Below are 20,381 nucleotides of genomic sequence, written 5' to 3'. Positions count from 1 at the left end.
CTTTTGTGTAAAAATAGAGACAAATAATAATAGATCTATATTCTTGCTTGTATATGCATAAAGAAATTCTAGAAGGGTATTTTAGAAACTAGTAGCAGTGTTTTCGTGGGGGTAGGATGAGGTCTGGGGGTAGATGAGAAACTTTTAACTTTTAACTCTGTGTGCATAGATTTATTTATTTTTTACTTTTTAAACCATGTAATATAACTTACTTAAATTAAAAGTTGTTTGTTTTTTTTTTATGGAAAGAAACTCTACCTTTGTGACCTGAGGGCAAATGGGGTTGCAGAGGACATACCCGAATAGTTCGTGCACTATGACTAGCATGTTGTATCCATGGATAATAGAACCATTTGTTTCTTTTAGGTTTATGGTCAAGGTTTAAAAAGAAATGCTTTAAGCTCATCAGGAAGATGCCTATTATTGGTCGCAAGGTAAGTGGGATTTGTATAAATCTTCCTCCCCTACCCACCCCCATCGCCATCCCTCTTTCCTTTTATTGACTGAACCTGGTATTCTCAAGGGGGCGGTGTGTTTGTGTCCTCCACCTCCAAGGAACATTTGATAATGTTCGGAGACATTTCTGGTTATCACAGCTGGAGAGGAATGCTGCTGGCATTTAGTGGGTAGTGGCCAGGGATGCTGCTTAAAATTCCTACATACAATGCACAGGACCACCCCTGCACGCAGCAGAGGATTATGGCTCAACATGTCAGAATCTCCAAGATCGAGAAACCTTAACCTTTTCTGCAACATATGTGACTAAAGGAGAAAGGAGATGTCTGTCAAGAATTTGAAAGTAGAAAATGTGACAGAAGTGACATGATGCTCTGGAGCAATATTTGCTGGGCTGATTGTAGTTATTTATGTGGGGGCTGAGTGCTTATGTGGTTGAGATCAAGATTGGCAAACTCTGTAAAGGCTGGATATGAAACATTTTAGGCTTTGTAGGCCATACTGTGTCACAGCTCCTCAACTCTGCCCTTGCAGAGGGAATGCAGCAACAGGATCATAGGTAGAGGAATGAACCTGGCCGTATTCCAGGGAGCTTTCTTTACAAAAATAGGCGTAGGCCAGATTTGGGTTGTAGTTTGCTGATCCCAGGTTTAGAAACTTTGATAACAGAGCTATTCTCTTGCTCTTTGTACCTATCCATAGTCTAGTATGTTCCCTTTACTGTATTTTCTCTGCCCTCACCCTTACTGAGGATAAAACAGTCACCTCTGTACCCTTCCTTTTTATCACAGATGAAGATAAACAGGGCAGGCCCCATTGCCAGCTTTAAGGAAGCAAATGAGTTCTTGATGTCTTCATCTCCTCCAGTATCCTGCCCTTCACCTCAGCTTCTCATCAATCTTTCTTTTATTTTTGGCTTTCAATTCCCTTTTCTGGCCAGACCAGCAATGATGTCAGTTATCTTTAGCCTTTAACTGAAATCCATTCAGAGCACTATATAAACACTCCCAACTATGTATTATCAAGTTCATTTCCTGTGGGGAAGTAGAAGTAATAACTGGGGTGGAGATGGGGCATGAGAGTAGATACATAGGCTTTTATTTTACTTCAAATTACATTAAGCCCCCAAATTAAATCTGCTTTGGTCCTTATAGAATAAGGGGTCAGGGAAAAGGGAAGATATAATGGATGGACTGGCTCATTAAGGATAATAGCATTTCCCCTTTTCAGTCCCTATATTTTTCCTGCCCTTATTTTTCTTCATGTTTTTTCTCTTTCAATTTCAGATTTTGAGACAGTGCTAGGGTTTCAGAACCTATTCTTAGATTTATGAACTAACAGAATTGGAAGGGGCTTAGAAACTATATAATGAATCACCTTTCATATTTTAGAAGCAGATTTTGAGGCTCAGAGACAAGTTATTCATTTTGAGTGAGCACTTTGGTTACAAGCTGTGGCCAGCCTGAGGGGATAGAATGCTGTCTTCCTGGCACTTCCCAGGGTGGCTTGAGCTTACGTGGGGGGAGGTGTGCAGGGCCTCCAGAAGCCTCCTGTGCTCTGTACCTGTCTTTTGAAGGAGTTCATCACTTGGACAAGCACCAGAGTCCATTTTACTGCTGCTTGGCCCGTTTTCTGGTGACTGTTCGTGGCTCTACCTTTGTTTCTTTAGCGGACACACTAGCTGCTGTCAGGGCAGGAACAAGGTCCACATGTTGCCCTCAAAGAAGTGCTGACATTAGCAAATGCAAACCAAGTAAAGCAGTGGTGATGTTGACATGGGGGGGGGGGGGGGCGCGAGTGCATCTTTGACCTTCAGAGAAAAAGTCAACTTTTCAGATTTCTAAGAAACTGTTTCACATGCGAGAAAGTAGTTGCACAAACTGTCATCATCTCTCTTTAAGAAAAAAATACCCTCCTTTTTCTGTAGTATTTGTGTGGTGCCCAGCCTTTGGCAGTTGACTTAGTGTCACAACTGGTTCTTCTCTATACTGTATTCTTCCACCTCCTTGTTAACTTTGTCTTTCTTACCTTTGGAGATCCAAGATGAGTTGAACAAGGTCAAGGATGATATTATCAAGAACATGTCATTTCTGAAAGTGGACAAGGAGTATGTGAAGGTTCTGCCCTCTCAAGGTCTGAGCTCGTCTGAAGTTCTGGAGAAGCTCAAGGAGTACAGCTCTATGGGTATGACTCTCTGCACATGCATGCCACCTACTTCAGTTAATGTTTGTGAAGTTAAGAACAATTCATCCTGCTATCTCTCTATCTCTCTCTCTCTCTCTCTCTCTCTCTCTCTCTCTCTCTCTCTCACACACACACACACACACACACACACACACACACACACACACACATCCAGCCTCACCCTCTCTCTCTCTCAGACACACACTCGGCCTCACCCCCTCTCTCTCAGACACACACATCCAGCCTCACCCTCTCTCTCAGACACACACTCCGTCTCACCCTCTTTCTCACGTGTGCAAGAGAAGAAAAGAAAGGTTCATCCAGATATGTAAATGCTCAGAAGGGCCTGTCTCAAACGTTGACTTTCATATTTTAAAATTTATATTTAGATTCATCTTCATCCATAAAACAAACAAATCTCAGACAGTGGAACTTGGTTCCGTTTCCTTTTGTAAGCCTGAGAAAAACAGATACATTTGTTCTTTGAAAATATAATATGTGTAATAAAAATGAGTGACTTACTTAATTTCTCTATGCTTCAACTTCTGTCTCTCTGCAATGGGAATGGGAATACTTATTTGAAAGGATGATTATAGATATTGAATAAGATTATACATGTAAATGGATAATACCTGGTATATAGTAAGTGCTCAATAAATGTTAATTATTAACACAAATGCATGTTTGTTACACATTAAAGTCATATTATGAATACTTTTTTAAAGTAGGCTTTTTAGTTTGGGATAATTTATAGAAAATTTGCAAAGATAATACAGAGATTTCCCATCTATCCCTTATCCAGCTTTTCCTGATTTTAACATTTAAAATAACATTCGTCAAAACTAAAAATTAACATTGGTACAGTTCTATTAACTGAACTACAAATTCTCTTCTGATTTCACCAGTTTTCCCACTAATGTCCTTTTTTATGTTCTAGGACCCAGCCCAGGATACCATGTTGCATTTAAAAAATACATTTTAGGCCTAGCTGGTATGGCTCAGTGGATAGAGTGTGTTGGCCTGTGGACTGAAAGGTCCCGGGTTTGATTCTAGTCAAGGGCACAAGCTTTACGGGCTTGATCCCCAGTAAGGGGCATGCAGAAGGCAGCCGATCAATGATTCTCTCTCATCATTAATGTTTCTATCTCTCTCTCCCTCTCCCTTCCTCTCCGAAATCAATAAAAATCTATTTTAAAAATAAAAAATACATTTAAAAATGTTAAATGCAATATGTTGAGCTTTTGACATTGGCTGGTACAAAATTAGGTACAGTCCAGGATTTATAGATGATATAAAGTAGGAATTAGCACTCTGAGACCTGTATATTAAGGGTTTCTGTGATGATAAGGTCTGGCTGCTGCCTTCCCTTCCATTTTTAAGTCACCATCCACTAGTATACTCTGTAGCAGCAGTAAATGAACAGGAAATGAAACCAGGTATCCTAATTTTGAAAGTCTGGTGGCCTCTGGCCTGAACATACACCTGGTACAGAGCAGGGTCCTCTATGGAAAGAGGGAAGTCAAGCTGGCAGCAAAGCCGAGTTTGGCAGGTTGGTGAGATTGAGGGGTTAGTCTGGATATTCACTACTCAGTCCTCTGCCCTCTTGTTGGAGCTGAAGATCTTTGTTTTGTGAAGCCCATGACTGCAGTATTTAAGTAGTGTGTTTTTGTAATAGCTTTCTCACTACTCACTTTCAACAGGCACAGCCATATTGTAGCAAAAGGACCCAGACACCCACATTCACACATTTGTTGGTATAATGTAGAGTGTGTGATGTGGAACCTCAGGCAGGAGATGGAAAGGTGGGCCTTGTATTCTGGTCAGGAATCTTTCCGGTGAGCTTTACCCGTGTTGACTGTTCTGATCCTGGATGGAGCAGCAGATGTTGCTGGAAGCAGGTGGCTAATTCTGGGTGGGTTTCCAGACTCTGTCTGAAGGAGGGGCCCTGAGGCTAAGCTGTCTCATTGTGGCTTGTGTGGCCATGGATTCAATTCCCTGACTCCAACCCTCCTGACTGTGTACTGCAGTTTCACTTTTTCTCTGCCACCTCTGCTCATAACAGTCCCCACACTTCCTAGGACTAGATCGGAAGGGCGGGAAGGAAGAAGGAAGCATTGCTGACAAGGTCAAGCTGAGCCCTGCAGAGAACATAGAATGATATATAGATGGAGGGAAAAGTTTCTGCTGCGAGAAGGCAGTTGGGGAAGAGGACAGCATATTTATTGGACTTTATTGTACTCAGGGGTGGGCAAACTTTTTGACTCGAGGGCCACAATGGGTTCTTAAACTGGACCGGAGGGCCGGAACAAAAGCATGGATGGAGTGTTTGTGTGAACTAATATAAATTCAAAGTAAACATCATTACATAAAAGGGTACGGTCTTTTTTTTTTAGTTTTATTCATTTCAAACCGGCTGGATCCGACCCGCGGGCCGTAGTTTGCCCACGGCTGTACTAGGTGCTGTGGGTATCTTTTTCATATGTTGATACTTATTGATGACCTTTATTTTGCTGTGGTAGCTGTAATGGATTTTTTCTTTCTTGATGTAATATAAAGACACCTTTGGATTTCCACCCAAAATTTTTTTTTCTTTTGTACTCAAAGGACTTTCTTTGCATTTCTTCTTTTTAGACCCTACCTGTCCTAAAAGTTTCTGCTTACTGACCCAGTGATGTTAACTTTCTCTGCAGACGTCATGTGGCAGGAAGGGCGAGCCTCCGGAGCGGTGTACAGTGGGGAGGAGAAGCTCACCGAGCTCCTCGTGAAGGTGATGCCCGGGACTCGAGGGGAGTGCGGTGGTCTGTGCCAGTTTATAGTACCTCATTGCTGTCTACTTTGTAATTAAAGTGTAGAAAGTTTCTCTTCACCCAAACAGGTGAACACATATAATATTGTCAAAGACATCTTCAGTCTGTAATAAAGTAAAATATTGTTTATGTTTGCAGGCTTTATTGACACCCTGTGTAGAAGGCAGATTAACAGGAAAGGTATTCCCAGAGTTTGAGATTAATATTAAGACACATTTTGTTTGATAAGAAGAGACATGGGAGAGAAACTTGGTTATAATTTCCGATACTACCTGACTCTCAAATCAGATGATCTGAGGATGAGTGTGGCTTCACTTATAATGAAAATACTTCTCATTTTTTATTGACTTTAGAATTGTCTTTAGCGTCTTCCATTTCTAGTCAGATTTAATTTTGAAATCCCACTTTGCCATATAAAATCGGCATTGACTGATGGTCTCTGAGATCTTTGTGTTTGATTATTATGATCAGACGGCTTATACCGTACTAAGTATAGGTTTTGCTCAGCTGTATCTTGACATAATGCTCCAACCTTATTTCCATGTTTAAAAATCCTTCCGTGGCTTCCTGTCATCTACAGGATAAAATACAAGCTGCTTATGAGGCAGAAAATACCAAGTCCCTTCATGAGCCAGCTCCCACCTACTTTTGGCAAACACTCCTACTACTTTCCCATGTAAACACTACCTGGTGCCTTTTCTTTTTACAGAGTACACCTTGCTCTTAGGTTGTTTGCTTTTCTCTCCTTCACTCCACCTGTTGTAAATGTGAATTCCTATTTCTCTCAAGGTTCCACTCAGCAGACACCTCCAGACCACTCAGGATGGTCATTATTCCCTCTTTAAGGCCCCTTGCCTTCCCGTGCAAGCACATCTGGCATTGCACTTAGAACAATGGCTGCTTTGTGCCAGACACTCGACTAAGTGCTTTGCAATGTGTTATGTTATTTGCTTATCGCCAGAACCCTATCAGATCAGCACCTTAATTACCCTTTTAGCATATGAGAAAACTGAGCCTCAGAGGTTATTTGTCCCGAGATTACACAGCTAGAAGTGACAGGCAAAGCTTAACCTTCAAACTGAGGCTGCTTGGTGTTGTAGTCTGTGCTTTTAACCACATTTATACTTCCTCTCCTACCACATTGTAAAATAATTTATTTGCATGTGTGTCTCCTCCACTGTATTTTGATCTTCTTTAGGTTGGGGGACATAGTCTACCATTTTCCAGTGTCTAATGTTGTGCCTAATACCTAGAAATTTTGGTTTAGTGTATGATTGTTCTGTACAGTTTAATTGTCTTGCTTCATATCTGCTTGCTTTCCTTTGCAGGCTTATGGAGATTTTGCATGGAGTAATCCCCTGCATCCAGATATCTTCCCAGGCCTCCGGAAGATAGAAGCAGAGATTGTGAGGATAGCTTGTTCCCTTTTCAATGGGGGACCGGATTCCTGTGGATGTGTAAGTATATGCAGGTGGCATCCAGTGTTTTTTTTAGCTTAAATTAGAACATTTTTCTTTTTTTATTACATAAATGATATGTGATTATTGTAGAAAGATCCAGATTAACAGCAATTTAAAAATACTGTTTGTAGCCCTAGCCAGTTTGGCTCAGTGGATAGAGCATTGGCCTGTGGACTGAAGGGTCCCCGGTTTGATTCCAGTCAAGGGCACATGCTTGGGTTGCGGGATTGATCCCCAGTAGGGGGCGTGCAGAAGGCAGCCAGTCAATGATTCTCTCTCATCATTGATGTTTCTATCTCTCTCTCCCTCTTCCTTCCTCTCTGAAATCAATAAAAATATATTAAAAAAATAAAAATAAAAATACTGCTTGTAGTTTTGTAATTCATAGAGTATCAACATTTTGGCATATATTCTTCTAGATAATCTTTCTCTTCAATTTTTTACTTTGAAAAACTTTACATTTACATAAAGTTGCCAGAATAGTTTAAAGAACACCCTGGATTCGCTAAATATATTTTGCCCTATCTGCTCTCTGCTTCCTTCTTTCCTTTCCTCCCTTTCTTCCATCCACCCACCTTCCTATCCATTTACATATATAATTTGTTGAACCATGTCGTAGTGACTTATTTTTATACTTTCTCATTTTAATTGAGCTGGAAGTTTACTTTCTGATTTTGCTATAAATCGAATATCATTTAGTTGGTTTAGGAATACAGGAAGATGGTATCATTTATATTTAAGACACACATGTTTCAACTATTCTTTTCAGTAAACATTTGTTAGTTTTCCTAAACTGTGATAGATAAACTTCTGTTTAGATTTGTTACTACAAACTGATACTGTCTTCCTAGAAAAAATGAAATCTCAGTTTATGCAGCATAGAGTTAGATTTAACCCAGTGTGCTGCAGTGGTAACCTAGAGGTGCTCACCCTATCAGATACTTTTGTAATCATTATAAAGTCTGCAAATGTAATTATCGAAGGGCCCATCCAAAAACAATAACTTTTAATAGTTACTTTTTGTGTTTTTCCAGTAAGCTGTATTGTTTTACTATTATGTTGGCACCATGGTAAATCAACATGTTCAGATATTCAGTAGGTAACAGAACTGGTATTCATGGCATTCATTTCCCAAAAATAATTCCAAAATAGTTACAAACTGGACCAATAACGGGTTCTCGTATGGCATTTTGATGAACGGTGTGACATAGAGGGTAGATGACAATATACTTACAGTATGTAGTGTTCTCCTGTGCCATGAGACGATGTCTTTTAAGAGACCAAAGGTTAAACAAGCACAAAACAGATTGACCTTACCCAGTAAAGGTGAAGATAGAAGTCCTAAGACCCTGAAATTCTCCAACTCAGGATATATCCTAGAAAGACGTGTGTGTATTAGGATAGATGTATATTCATAAAAGCATTGCTCATGGTAGCTAAAAACTGGAAATAAATCAGATGTCTGTCAACAGTAGGGTGGATAAGGAAATTATGTTTCAGTCCATTCTAGTTGCTACTCAAATTGATGCCCAAATCGCTCCATTTTTGGCCAGTGGGAGCTTTCTAATTTCGGCTCCTGGGTCCTTTTGCATGACTCACGTAGTCTTTTACAAGTAAAGCTTCCATTCTTCCCCCCTTTTTTTGACAAATATTTTTATTATTCCATGTTCATCTTGTACATTTCTGCTCTAGACCCGGGGTCAGCCATTTGTGCAAGGAACCCTGGTTCATTTATAACTCTGTAAAATACTTACATGGTTTCTAAGTAAAATTTGTGGAACAAGAAAGATTTTAAAACAATTGGAAAAAGAATCCAGAGAGACAAATAAATAGAAAGTACAAAAGCTAAGTTAAGAAACATGAAGGGTTTAAAGCAGCCAGGAAAAAAAAAACACAAAACTACCTGTAAAGGTGTAACTATTAGAACAACTGATACTCTCAATAGCAACAATACCTGGGGCAGTTGGGGTAGATGAAAAGACTGGCAATGAGCTGATAATTGTTGGAGCTGTATGATCAGTACAGGGATTTTATTAATTCCCTTATTAGTTGTGTATAATTACATTTTAGTCTTATATTGGGTTTTTAAATTTTGTTTACTGTATTTTTCATTCTTGAGAATTCTATTTGGTTTGTTCATTCATTCATTCAATCCTCACCAGAGGAGGAAGGGGGCAGGAGGTGGGGGGGGGGAGAGAGATTGATTTTGATCTGTTGCCTTTAGTACATGCCCCGACCAGGGATGATGCCCTAACCAGGAATTGAACCAGCAACCCTTTGGTGCACAGGACAGCGTTCAACCAGCTGAGCCACGTGGGCTGAGCTCTTCTTTTGTTTTTTAAATCTGTTTGGTGGTTCTTTATTGTCCCTTGGCTTATAGTTTATTTAAATATGTTGCACGTAATTATTTTATACTAGAAGCCTGGTGCATGACACTCATGCACTTAGGGGTAGAGGGTCTTCTCAGCCCAGTTCGGCTGACACCATTGCCACTGTGTTCGCCAGCCATCAGCCCAGCTTGTGGCTGAGTGGCCCCCCCTCTGTGGGAGTGCACTGACTACCAGGGGGCAACACCTGTGAACGCCTGTCCCCTGGTGGTCAGTGTGTGTCATAGCGACTGGTCGTTCCACCATTCTGTCAATTTGCATATTACCCTTTTATTATATAGGATTCTTTTCTGACAATTCCATTGTTCATGGCCTTATCTTTCTGTTTCTGCTGGTTTCACTCGTGTTGTCTTGCATCCTTATAGTTGTGTTTTTTATTTATTTTTTTTTACTATAAACCACTCATTTTCCTGGGAACTTAACTTTAAGGCCTAGATTTAAGTTAAGTTCTTCCAGAAAAGGTTTGTAATTACTTCTGTCAGTTGCTGGGAAGTACTACCACATTGGAACCAATTTTAGTCCAGTGCATAGCTTATAGTTTTGCACTACAGAGGTAGTTGAGTTCAGACCACAAACTCACATAAAAGCTGCCTTTTCATACATGGTTTAGAAATCCTTATTTTTCTTTACCTGAGCAACAGCAATTTTTCTTGATGTCCTCTTCTGTACCAGTGGGATTTTTTTCTTGTACCCTCAGATTGTAGGTGTAATTCCATTTTTTTTCAGCCATCTCCCATTAGCCTCCTTACTTTGGGCAGGTCCTAAATTTATCTTCTGTTCTTGAATGGGCGTGGGAGTTTAAGGACTCTTGGGATTGGCAGCCACCCTCAGAGTTAAAGCCAGCTTTGGTACTTACTTATTTTGTAGGATTCTTGATTTTGTTTTATTTGCAGTTTCAGATACTCCTTTACGTTAGCTCAGTGGCAGATATTTTAAAAAAGTAATGTTTTATCAGGTTTTTAAAAAAATGAATCCTCACCTGGGGATATTTTTTCCATTGATTTTTTTAGAGAGAGTGGGAGGGAGGGGGAGAGACAAAGAGGGAAACATTGATGTGAGACACATCGATTGATTGCCTCCCGCATGCGCCCTGAGCAGGCTGGGGGATTGAGCCTGCAAACGAGGTATCTGACCTTGACCAGAATCAAACCCCTGACCCTTTAGTCCAGGGGCCTAACCACTGAGTCAAACTGGTTAGGGCTTACCAGGTTTTTTAGTTTCAGGTAGGAGCGTTGCCCAAGGTATATGATCTGTATTGCTGGAGATAGAAGTTCCATGACTGTTTTGTGTGTTTTTTTCCACGTGAGAGACCTTTGTGTACTTGAAAGCCTCTCTACCCCTGAGTCTCTTCCCTGTTTTTCCTAGGTTACTCAGCTGTTCCTTAGGGAATACGATTTCCAAACAGATGCCACCCAGCCTTGTCATTCTTCTCTGGACGCTTTTTGGTTGCGGCTGCCACATGGACATAGTTCTCCAAGTGTGGAGGGACATTGATCTTTCAGTCTCTGTCGTACTTATCTGGGTTCACTAACCCTATCTTAAGCCTTTCCTCTAAGTCAGACTTGTTATTCTCAGCCGTGTTTATTCTGTTCCTTTCTGCTCCTAGTTCTGTATCGGTGCTGGTTGGTACTGTGTTTTTTTAAAGTTTGCAGTCTCACTTTGTTGTTTCAGTGTCCAGCTTTGCAACTTTTTTCTGGAATTCATGGTCTGATGATGTTGTCTTGTAGTGAGCGACGGTTATGAGGAATGTCCTTCTGCTCCTTAGGTGGTTACCGTCGGAGTTGGCTTTATTTTGCGCGCTATTTTTTTCCTGGTATGTTTGCATCATTGCCATGCCATTTTCTTTCATCTTGGCTCATGCTTAGGTGACTCTCTCTGGACATTCTATTTGTTCTGATGCGTGGTGGGTGATTTCTTGTCTGAGAGCATTTGGTTGAGGCAGGATTCAGCTAAAGCTTTGTTACACCTGTATTTCAATATATCTAGGTCTCATCTTCTGATAGTTTGTTAAAAGTTAACTATACCGGAGTTCACTCTGCCTGGTTGGAAGGGAATAATACCCGTTGGGCTTTGATTATTTCTTTAACCCATCTTGTATTTCTGCAGTCTCCACTTTAAGGAATCAGTCCAGATGTTCTCTCCGCATTTTGCTCTTTCTCCCTAGCTGCCGTGTCTACCACTCTGATCTGAAGAGCAGGAGAGAAGATAAGGAAACCCCTTCCAGTTGCTTCTCCGAAGATTTGGGAGTATTAATGAGAATGGTCAGGATTTTGCTGAGTTGCCTGGATAACTTCCAGGGCTTAGAAGAGGGAATATGTATTGTGTTTTGCTCTCTGCTATGGATTGGAAACTTGTTTCTTCCTTTCATTGCCAGTATTTGAAGTTTATTGCATCAGATATATCTCGTTCCTCCTTTGGTTCTTACTACACGTTGTTACTACTGTTTTTCTTTAGTCTTCCAGGTATTGGGAGGAAGTCCGTGAAGTAGTTTAAGTCTTCCGAAAGTCCAGCACTAGGGTATTTGTACTTTGTTTTTGCATAGGTACAACTAGGCCATGTCTCTCCTGTTACAGTCTCCTTTAGTGGATGTGTCAGGGCTCAGGAGAAGGATGGAGTCTAAGGTCTCCAATCTCTCCTAAAGCTTAGACTTTAGACTGAAATCTCTGGGATCATTCAGCTTCTCAGTCTGTCTCTATCTCTGTACATGTCCCTGTCTCTCTCTTGGGGAGCTGCTTTCAGTGAAGAAAGTTCAGAGGTGGGGAACATGAAGACAAAGCCTAAGGGTTGGGCTGTCTTTAGACTATTCCCATTTAAGGTATTACACTTCTTGTTCTTTAGCCTTCAACTTTTCCCTTTTATTAACTTCATTCGCCTCAAAATGGATGAGAGGGGACTATATACCAAAAGAAATTAGGTTGCCAAGGAAACTGGCTTATGCAAATGTCAGTATGACCAAACATCACCTAAAAGAAAAATTTCCAAACAGTTCATGTCCTGCTCTTGTTTTTGACACACATTTCATTTGTTAGAGTGAGAATTACTATAAATGTTAAAAGAAGTTGACTAACGTAACAAGTAGTGATTGAAGCCTCTTACTTCACAACTAAATTTTCATTTCCCTTTGGGTGCAGGGGGAGGAGGGAAATGGGAGAATCTCTAAACACAGAGTTTGGGGATCAGAAATAAGAATTAGAAGTAGAATTGAGGTATCCCAGCTTTAATAGTAAAAAATACACTGATATTTGCTTAACAAATATCAATGTTGATTTGATTAACTGTTGAACTAAATATAGGACATGTGAAGTGAGTAACTAGGGTTTGGAAATATTTTTGCTTATGTCATTACTTGACCTTAGTAAGAGATGGACTCCCTGGAGACTGACTTTGCTGGTGCTTTTCCGACTTGCTTCACAGCTGGTTTGACTTCTCATGTGACATGCTGAGGTTTTGTGCTGGAGCACAGGACATGCTGCTGATTTGCAGAGCTGACCTCAGCTGTAAGCACTTTTGTCTTCTCCAGCATTGAAGTGCAGAGACTACACACAAGTGTGCTATGCCCACGTTCAGTGCATTACTTTGTGGATGATGGTCACATGTTTCATGAAGACTTCCTGAATCAAAAATGATTCAACTTTTCTCAGCTAACCTTCCATATAACTCCTGACTACTGGGATTTGTTATCCAATGCTATTTGTCCTATATATGGATATTATTTTAGGAAGTTTCAGTAATCACCCTCTCTCGTTCTGTCTCATACTTAGCTACACTAAATACAAAAACGTAGGAAGTTTTACTTCTTATCAACAGATGCTAATGGATGACAGTGGGTGCATCACTTTAGTCTCTCATCAGCTCACCTGTGTAATGAAAAAGCTATATAAGATCCTATGAGTCTTTGGAAATGGTAAATTTAAGAAAATATCCACCTAGCTCAGTGCTATGGTTTTCTTTTTCGGCTTGTTTTAAAATTATTCATTCTTAGATGTTATCAAAAGATAGCCAGGTGGGTATGATATGCCTGTGTTAGTCATGGCTTACTGAGAGTCAGCCCAGGCATTAAGAAATGTTAATTGAGGGTCTGTTAGGTGTCTGCTACGAGGCTTGGTGCTAGGAATATTGTCATGAACAGACTGGCCCTCACCTTTATGAGATTGTAGTCCCCTGGGGTCAATAGGATGACTGAAATGACCGCTGAGTCTTTTTGTTGCCTGTATCAGAGTTGCTAGACCTTGCTTCAGGAAAACATTTTATTTCATTTAGAAACATTAGGATTTTTGTTTTGATTTCAGATAACAAACTAGGTAGAGGCTTCTTTTTTCCCCCCAAACTTGTCAAAAACCAGAAGTTCACTTTGGAATGCCTAATTATCTGTTCTTTGTCTTCTAATATATTGCATAGTTTACTAGAATTGTAACTTCACAATTTCACGTTCTCAGTGGGCATTGAAAATGTAAATCAAAGTCAATCCTGATCCTTTTGAATGGTGTAAAATGCATTATCCTATCTGCAGTTGGAGGAATTAATGTGGAAATGGATTGTGCACGGGTCTGGGCAGATGTGCAAGTTGTCCAGACAGCATGGAGCTTCTGCTCATTGTTAGTGTTTTTACTCTTCTCCTGAACCCAGCGTGGGCTTAGCAAGCGAAGCCAAGTTTCCCTTCTGGAAGATGTAACAGTGTCTGCCCTGTGGCACACAAGACCTTACCTCTTTCTGTACCAACCAGCATCAACATCAGGGCAGGCTGATAACTACCCCTAACTTCCCTCCACAAATGACATCTCTCCTTTTTCACAGGTGACCTCTGGGGGTACAGAAAGCATACTGATGGCCTGCAAAGCTTATCGGGACCTGGCCTTAGAGAACGGGATCAGAACTCCAGAAATGTATGTATGTGGGGCTGTGTCGTTCTCCCGACCCCCTGCTGAGATTTGTCTGGAATGCTGCTGCCTGAAGCACCATGACTGCTTTCGGCGTCTTCTCTTCCTTTGGCAATTCTAGTCCTCTTTCCTCCTGTCCTGTGTCCTTGACTCTCCTCTCTTCACATTCACCAAAATCCTAAGTGGATTAGCCAGTTAATTTTCAAAATCACCCCCCCCCCCACACCCTGACCCCCACCTCTCTTTTATAAATGGTACATATACTGCAAGCAAAAATGAGATCCTTTTTCTAAGTGACAAGACTACATCTATGAATTCTGTGATATTTATTATAAATTATTTGGAGCCTGAGGAACGCTCTCTGTTTATATTAGTTCAATGAAAGTTATATTACAGGCTGCTTTGGGATTCCCCTAAGAAAATTTCAAGCTAGCTTGGCTGATGTAGGTCAATGGGTGAGCATTGACCCAGGAACCAGGAAGTCACCTGTTGGATTCCTGGTCAGGGCACATGTCTGGGTTGCAGGCTCATTCCCCAGTAGGGGGCGTGCAGGAGGCAGCCAATCGATGAGTCTCTCTCATCATTGATGTTTCTATCTCTCTCCCTTCCTCTCTGAAATTAATAAAAATATATTTAAAGAAAAAAAATTTCAAGCTAAGGGTAGTTTTATGGGATAGAAAATTCTTTAATCTTTTTGAGGTTTACCCATATTGCCACCCCATAGATTTTTGGTGGGGTTTTTTTTGCAATATATTTGTATTGATTTCAGATAGCAAGGGAGAGAGAGAGAGAGAAATATCAATGATGAGAGAGAATCATTGATTAGCTGCTTCCTGCACACCCCCTACCGTGGATTGAGCCTGCAACCTGTGCACGTGCCCCTGACCAGAATCAAACTTGGGGCCCTTTAGTCCGCAGGCCGACACTCTATCCACCGAGACAAACTGGCTAGGGCCCACCCCATAGTTTCGCTATTTGGTTGCATTTTTTTTTCTGTAGACCCTCTCCTTGTACAGTGTGTTTATACATTATTTGGGTTAATGTTTTTCCCACAAGTGTCAGTGACTAGGACTTGGTTGCGCATGATCTCATGCTGCAATTCCTACTTTTCCTACTTAGCCTAAGAGAATAAATCAGGCTACCATCTTTCTTCAAGCTAAATCTTTGGTGCTTGGTACTTAGTAAGAGAGCTTTTTCTCCATTAAAGGGAACAGGTTAATTGTAAGCGTGGAACCATTGAGGGAAGTCTGAAAGCAAATACTTAACTATGACTCAGTTTCCTTTTTTAATACTATTTGAAATGCTACTTCCAAGTGTGCAGTGCAGATGGGGATTATAGTTTCGTATAGGAATCGTGGTCTTTCTAAGATGGAGGGGACCTTTGATCTGATGCTTGGCTGCTGCTTTAACAGCCCTGCCAAACAAGCTTACATTTCCTGCCTCAACCTGTACCGTGTCAGGAAGCTTGCTCTCCTCTGATGTGCCTGTCTTTGGATAGGCAACCACTTTATGTTAATTTGATCCAAATTTCCCGTTCTCTTACCTGTCAGCCCTAGTATATATTTTGGATCCTTCGATGTAGGATTACTTCCAAGTTTTTCCTGTTGCCAAAATGATTTCCTAAATAGTAGGGAGAAGGTTCCTTAGAATATCTCTTTTTGTGCTTAAAAAGTAAATACAAACACTTTAAAATTTTTGAGGAAAAGTAATCAGAAGTTTATTCCTGATGTTTTAGATTAGCTGCAGCTATGTTCTTTTGAACCTCATTTCCTTATTCTCTTCTTCCCTGTCTCTTAGTGTGGCCCCCCAGAGTGCCCATGCTGCGTTTGACAAGGCAGCCCATTATTTTGGGATGAAGATTATACGGGTTCCACTGAACAAAATGATGGAGGTGGATGTTCGGGTGAGTTCCTCTGAAGGGCCATTGTCTGCCCTGGGCTGTGAGAAGCAGGAAGTGTACCCAGTTGACTGTTTTTTTCCAGTGTCACATGCAGACAGGCTCAAAATGTCTTTGATTGTAGTGGCCAGAGTTGCAAAATCTTCCACTGGCAGTGCTGACTGAGTGCAGCGTCAGTCTTTGCACAGATTCATCCGTTTGTTCCTAACTTTAAAGACCCGGGTTTGCTTCAGCACCGCCACCTTCTCTTCTGTTTGTGAAATAAGCATGTCCTAACTTGCTCTAAGACTCTCACTGTGGTTTGTATGGTTTTTTTATAATTTTTAAAAAGATCCTAACTGGAGGATATGTTTTTATTGACTTGAGGGAGGGAGGGAGGGGGAGAGAGAGAGAGAGAGATGCCCTGAGAGAGAGAGAGATGCCCTAAGAGAGGGGGGAGAGAGAGGAGAGAGAAAGAGAAAGAGAGAGATATGCCCTGACTGGGAATCGAACCTTTTGGTGTACAGGATGTACAAAACCAGTCAGGGTGTCACTGTGGTTTTGATTGGCCTGAGTGAGCACCATTGCCAGTATAAAGTAATGATTTTTTCCATAAGTAAACTATTCCAGTTTATTAGCATTAGCATTATTTCCCTCATCTTTATTGAGGCATTAATGTATAATTAATTGACAAATTAAAAATTGTATATATTTAAGGAGTGCAACTTAATGTTTTGATGTCAGTATACATTGTGAAGTAGTCAACACAATCAAGCGTTTAACATTTTCATCACCTCACACAGTTAACATTTTTCTTTTCTTTTTTTTTCCCATGGTTGAAATACTTAAGACTGCCCTGTAGATCTCTAATTAAATTTTAAATATACAATGCAGTATTAACAAAACTTGTTTAGTAGTCACATGGCAATACATTTTATCTCCAGAATGTATTTGCGTAATTGAAACTTGGTACCCCCTTTTTATTTTATTTTATTGCTTAAAGTATTACAAAGGGTATTACATATGTGTCCTTTTTTTTTTTCCCCCCGCCCTTGACAATCCCCTGGCCTCCCCTACCCCCCAGTGTCTTATGTCCATTGGTTATGCTTATATGCATGCATACAAGTCCTTCGGTTGATCTCTTACCCCTCTCCCTCCTGCCCCCCAACCCTCCCCGGCCTTCCCGCTGCAGTTTGACAATCTGTTTGAGGCAGCTCTGCCTCTGTATCTATTTTTGTTCAAAAGTTTATAATGGTCTCTATTATCCATGAATGAGTGAGATCATGTGGTATTTTTCCTTCATTGACTGGCTTATTTCACTTAGCATAATGCTCTCCAGTTCCATCCATGCCATTGCAAATGGTAAGAGTTCCTTTTTTTTTTTTTTTTTTACAGCAGCATAGTATTCCATCGTGTAGATGTACCACAGTTTTCTAATCCATTCATCTACAGATGGGCACTAAGGCTGTTTCCAGATCTTAGCTCTGGTGAATTGTGCTGCTATGAAGATAGGGGTGCATGAAACTTGGTACCCCTTGACCAGCATCTCCCCATTCCTCCACTCCCAACCCCTGGCAACCACCTTTCTACTCTAGCGTAGTGTCCTCCAGGTTCACCCATGTGGTCAAAAATGGCAGGATTTCTTTTCTTTTTAAGGCTGAATAATATTCCTTTCTTGATTAATTTTATGCCTTGCATTTGTATAGAACTTTCCAGTATTCAGAGTGCTATCGGAATTTCATTGGAGCCTGGGGCAGCCCAGGGAGGTCGTAGAAGCTGTTAGTATTATTGCAGTGCATAGATGAGGAAACGGAGTGGGTGGAGTGAAGTAGTTTACACCAGGTTTCAGTGCTAGTTGGCTTTTACCGCTTAGCCCAATATTCTTTTTCCCTCACAAGGATTTTGCTGTTTTTGTATTGTGCTCTCTTCTCCCAGTGGACCCATCTAGCCTTGTTTGTATTCTGCTGCCATGGTGGGCAGCAGGCTTCTCCCAGGTTGGAGAGGTGAAGGAGGGGCCAGTAGTGGAACTGAAGTTCATAGACTAGATTAATCTTGTTAGGGCAATAGGAGAGTAACTGAGATGTGGATGCTCATTTTCCTTCCCACGTGTAACTCCTAGGCAATGAGAAGAGCCATCTCCAGGAACACTGCCATGCTCGTCTGTTCTACCCCACAGTTCCCTCATGGTGTGATCGATCCTGTTCCTGAAGTGGCCAAGGTATGTGAGAAAAAGGGACCACTAGGCAGTGAAACTGAGATTTTAAAATAGAATCTCATGGTACAGTATTTGGCAAATAGAAGCGATTTTGAATTTAGATTTTAGCACATGGGTGGTGAGTAGCTCTCATCAGCTCTGTGGTAAACTCTGCAGCTCTGTTTGGAGCCTCTGAAGGTTACTGGCTTCTGCTGTGGGGGAGGAGAATAGAAGGAAGAAGCCTTTGTTTAAATGGGATATTTGGAGGTAGGACTAACATTTCAATTCAGATCAGGAAATGATCTGCATTTAGGAGCATGCCTACCAAAGGGTGGTATTCGATCTGCTGCTCCATAGCACACCCTCCCTCCTTCCCTGCTGGGAAGTCAGCAAGCAGGACCTCGGACCCACTCCAGAGGCACCCAGAATCAGAGTGGTGCTCATTTTCTGCATGATTTTGCAGTGAATTTGAGGCCCTGCATATTTAAATATAAAATAAACACCACATTTCAGATGAATTATTTTGAAGGCTAAATACATTTGAAAGATGAACTCTTTTTATTGGGAATGTCAAAAAGTAGCCAGCTTTTTAAAACATGGAAGATATCCTATATAATAAAAGGCTAATATGCAAATCGACCAAACAGCAGAATAACCGGTCGCTGTGATGCGCACTGGCCACCAGGGAGCAGATGCTCAATGGAGGAGCTGCCCCCTGGTGGCCAGTGCACTCCCACAGGGGGAGCACCGCTCAGCCAGAAGCTGGTCTCATGGCTGGCAAGCACAGCGGCGGTGGCAGGAGCCTCTCCCACCTCCACAGCAGTGCTAAGGATGTCCGACTGATGGCTCCTGGACTGCGAGAGGGCACAAGCTGAGGGGGATCCCCCCTCTCCCAAGTGCATGAATTTCATGCACCAGGCCTCTAGTAGTACATAATGGCCTTATAGTTACAGCCCACTTTTCCACCCATGTCTTGCAAAGTTTTTGTTACAGGGCTGTAAATGAAATTCTCTTATGGTCTTTGTTTTTTGGAACTAGCTGGCTGTCAAATACAAAATACCTCTTCATGTAGACGCTTGTCTGGGCGGCTTTCTCATCGTCTTTATGGAGAAAGCAGGATACCCACTGGAGCAACCATTTGATTTCCGGGTGAAAGGTGTGACCAGCATTTCAGCGGATACCCATAAGGTGAGCTACGGAAGGGACCAAATGTCAGTCAGAGGAGACAGCTGATTATTTTGACTGTTATCAACAAAATAAATTGGTTAAAGCATTATCTTTTCCCAAAATGTAAAATGAAATCTGGCTCTTTGCTTTCACCAGGGCAGCTGATTCAGGTGACAAGGTACAGTGATAGAGATGACAAGCAATAGTGGAAAGGAACCCATTATCTTTGGGTCTTATGGCTGAGAGAATTTCTATAACTGGGACATGTTAGTGTAGTGGCCCTCTTAAGAGTTAGTTCCCACCCTAGCTGGTGTGGCTCAGTGGATAGAGCATCGGCTTACGAACTGAAGGGTCCCAGGTTCAATTCTGGTCAAGGGCACATGCCTGGGTTGCAGGCTTGGTCCAACGTACCTGTGGCAGCCAATCAATGATTCCCTCTCATCATTTGTTTCTATCTCTCTCTTCCTCTCCCTTCCTCTCTGAAATCAATAAAAATATATTTAAAAAAAAAAAAGAGTTCCCTGAGCCTTGAGGCGATCTGAGGGGAGGATGGAGGGAGGTTTAATTGGGCTTCCTGAGGGAGGTATGTAAATGCTGCAGCTCCCATGCTGCTGGGTTCCTGCACCTGTGACAGGAGTATGCTGATGGAAAGTCCTTTGGAAAAAGGGAAGAACTTAACGTGCTCAGGAATGTTTGAAATGTCCATTCCTCCCCCCCCTCATGGACTGAGACAAAATCTAGATCAGTTTATTGTAAAACTGGATGAAATAGCTTCTAGATTCTGAAGCTCTTAGTAGAAAGGAAGTGTACTAGTAAGTGAACAAGGATGAGAAGGGAGTGAGGTCGTGATTGTAGTTGACCTGAGTGACTTGGATTCCTGGCTTCCAGTGGCTCTTTATCTTTGCTTTCATCCTGACATACTGCCCTGGAATAATGATTTATTTATTTTTTTTAAAATATATTTTTATTGATT

General features: G+C 41.3%; 1 protein-coding gene across 1 annotated transcript in view; it reads left to right on the top strand.

Moving 5' to 3' along the window:
* SGPL1 (sphingosine-1-phosphate lyase 1) overlaps positions 1-20,381 on the top strand; it is a 59,222-nt gene that overhangs the window by 32,664 nt on the left and 6,177 nt on the right. The window contains exons 4-11 of the mRNA XM_059662465.1: positions 367-434; positions 2,493-2,640; positions 5,331-5,407; positions 6,776-6,904; positions 14,089-14,177; positions 15,969-16,074; positions 18,167-18,265; positions 19,280-19,429. Coding sequence (XP_059518448.1) covers positions 367-434; positions 2,493-2,640; positions 5,331-5,407; positions 6,776-6,904; positions 14,089-14,177; positions 15,969-16,074; positions 18,167-18,265; positions 19,280-19,429 — 866 coding nt within the window. The remainder of the gene's footprint in view (positions 1-366; positions 435-2,492; positions 2,641-5,330; positions 5,408-6,775; positions 6,905-14,088; positions 14,178-15,968; positions 16,075-18,166; positions 18,266-19,279; positions 19,430-20,381) is intronic.

Source organism: Myotis daubentonii, chromosome 13 (assembly GCF_963259705.1).
Source record: "Myotis daubentonii chromosome 13, mMyoDau2.1, whole genome shotgun sequence".
NCBI lineage: Eukaryota > Metazoa > Chordata > Mammalia > Chiroptera > Vespertilionidae > Myotis > Myotis daubentonii.
This window is presented reverse-complemented; position numbering and strand designations above follow the sequence as displayed.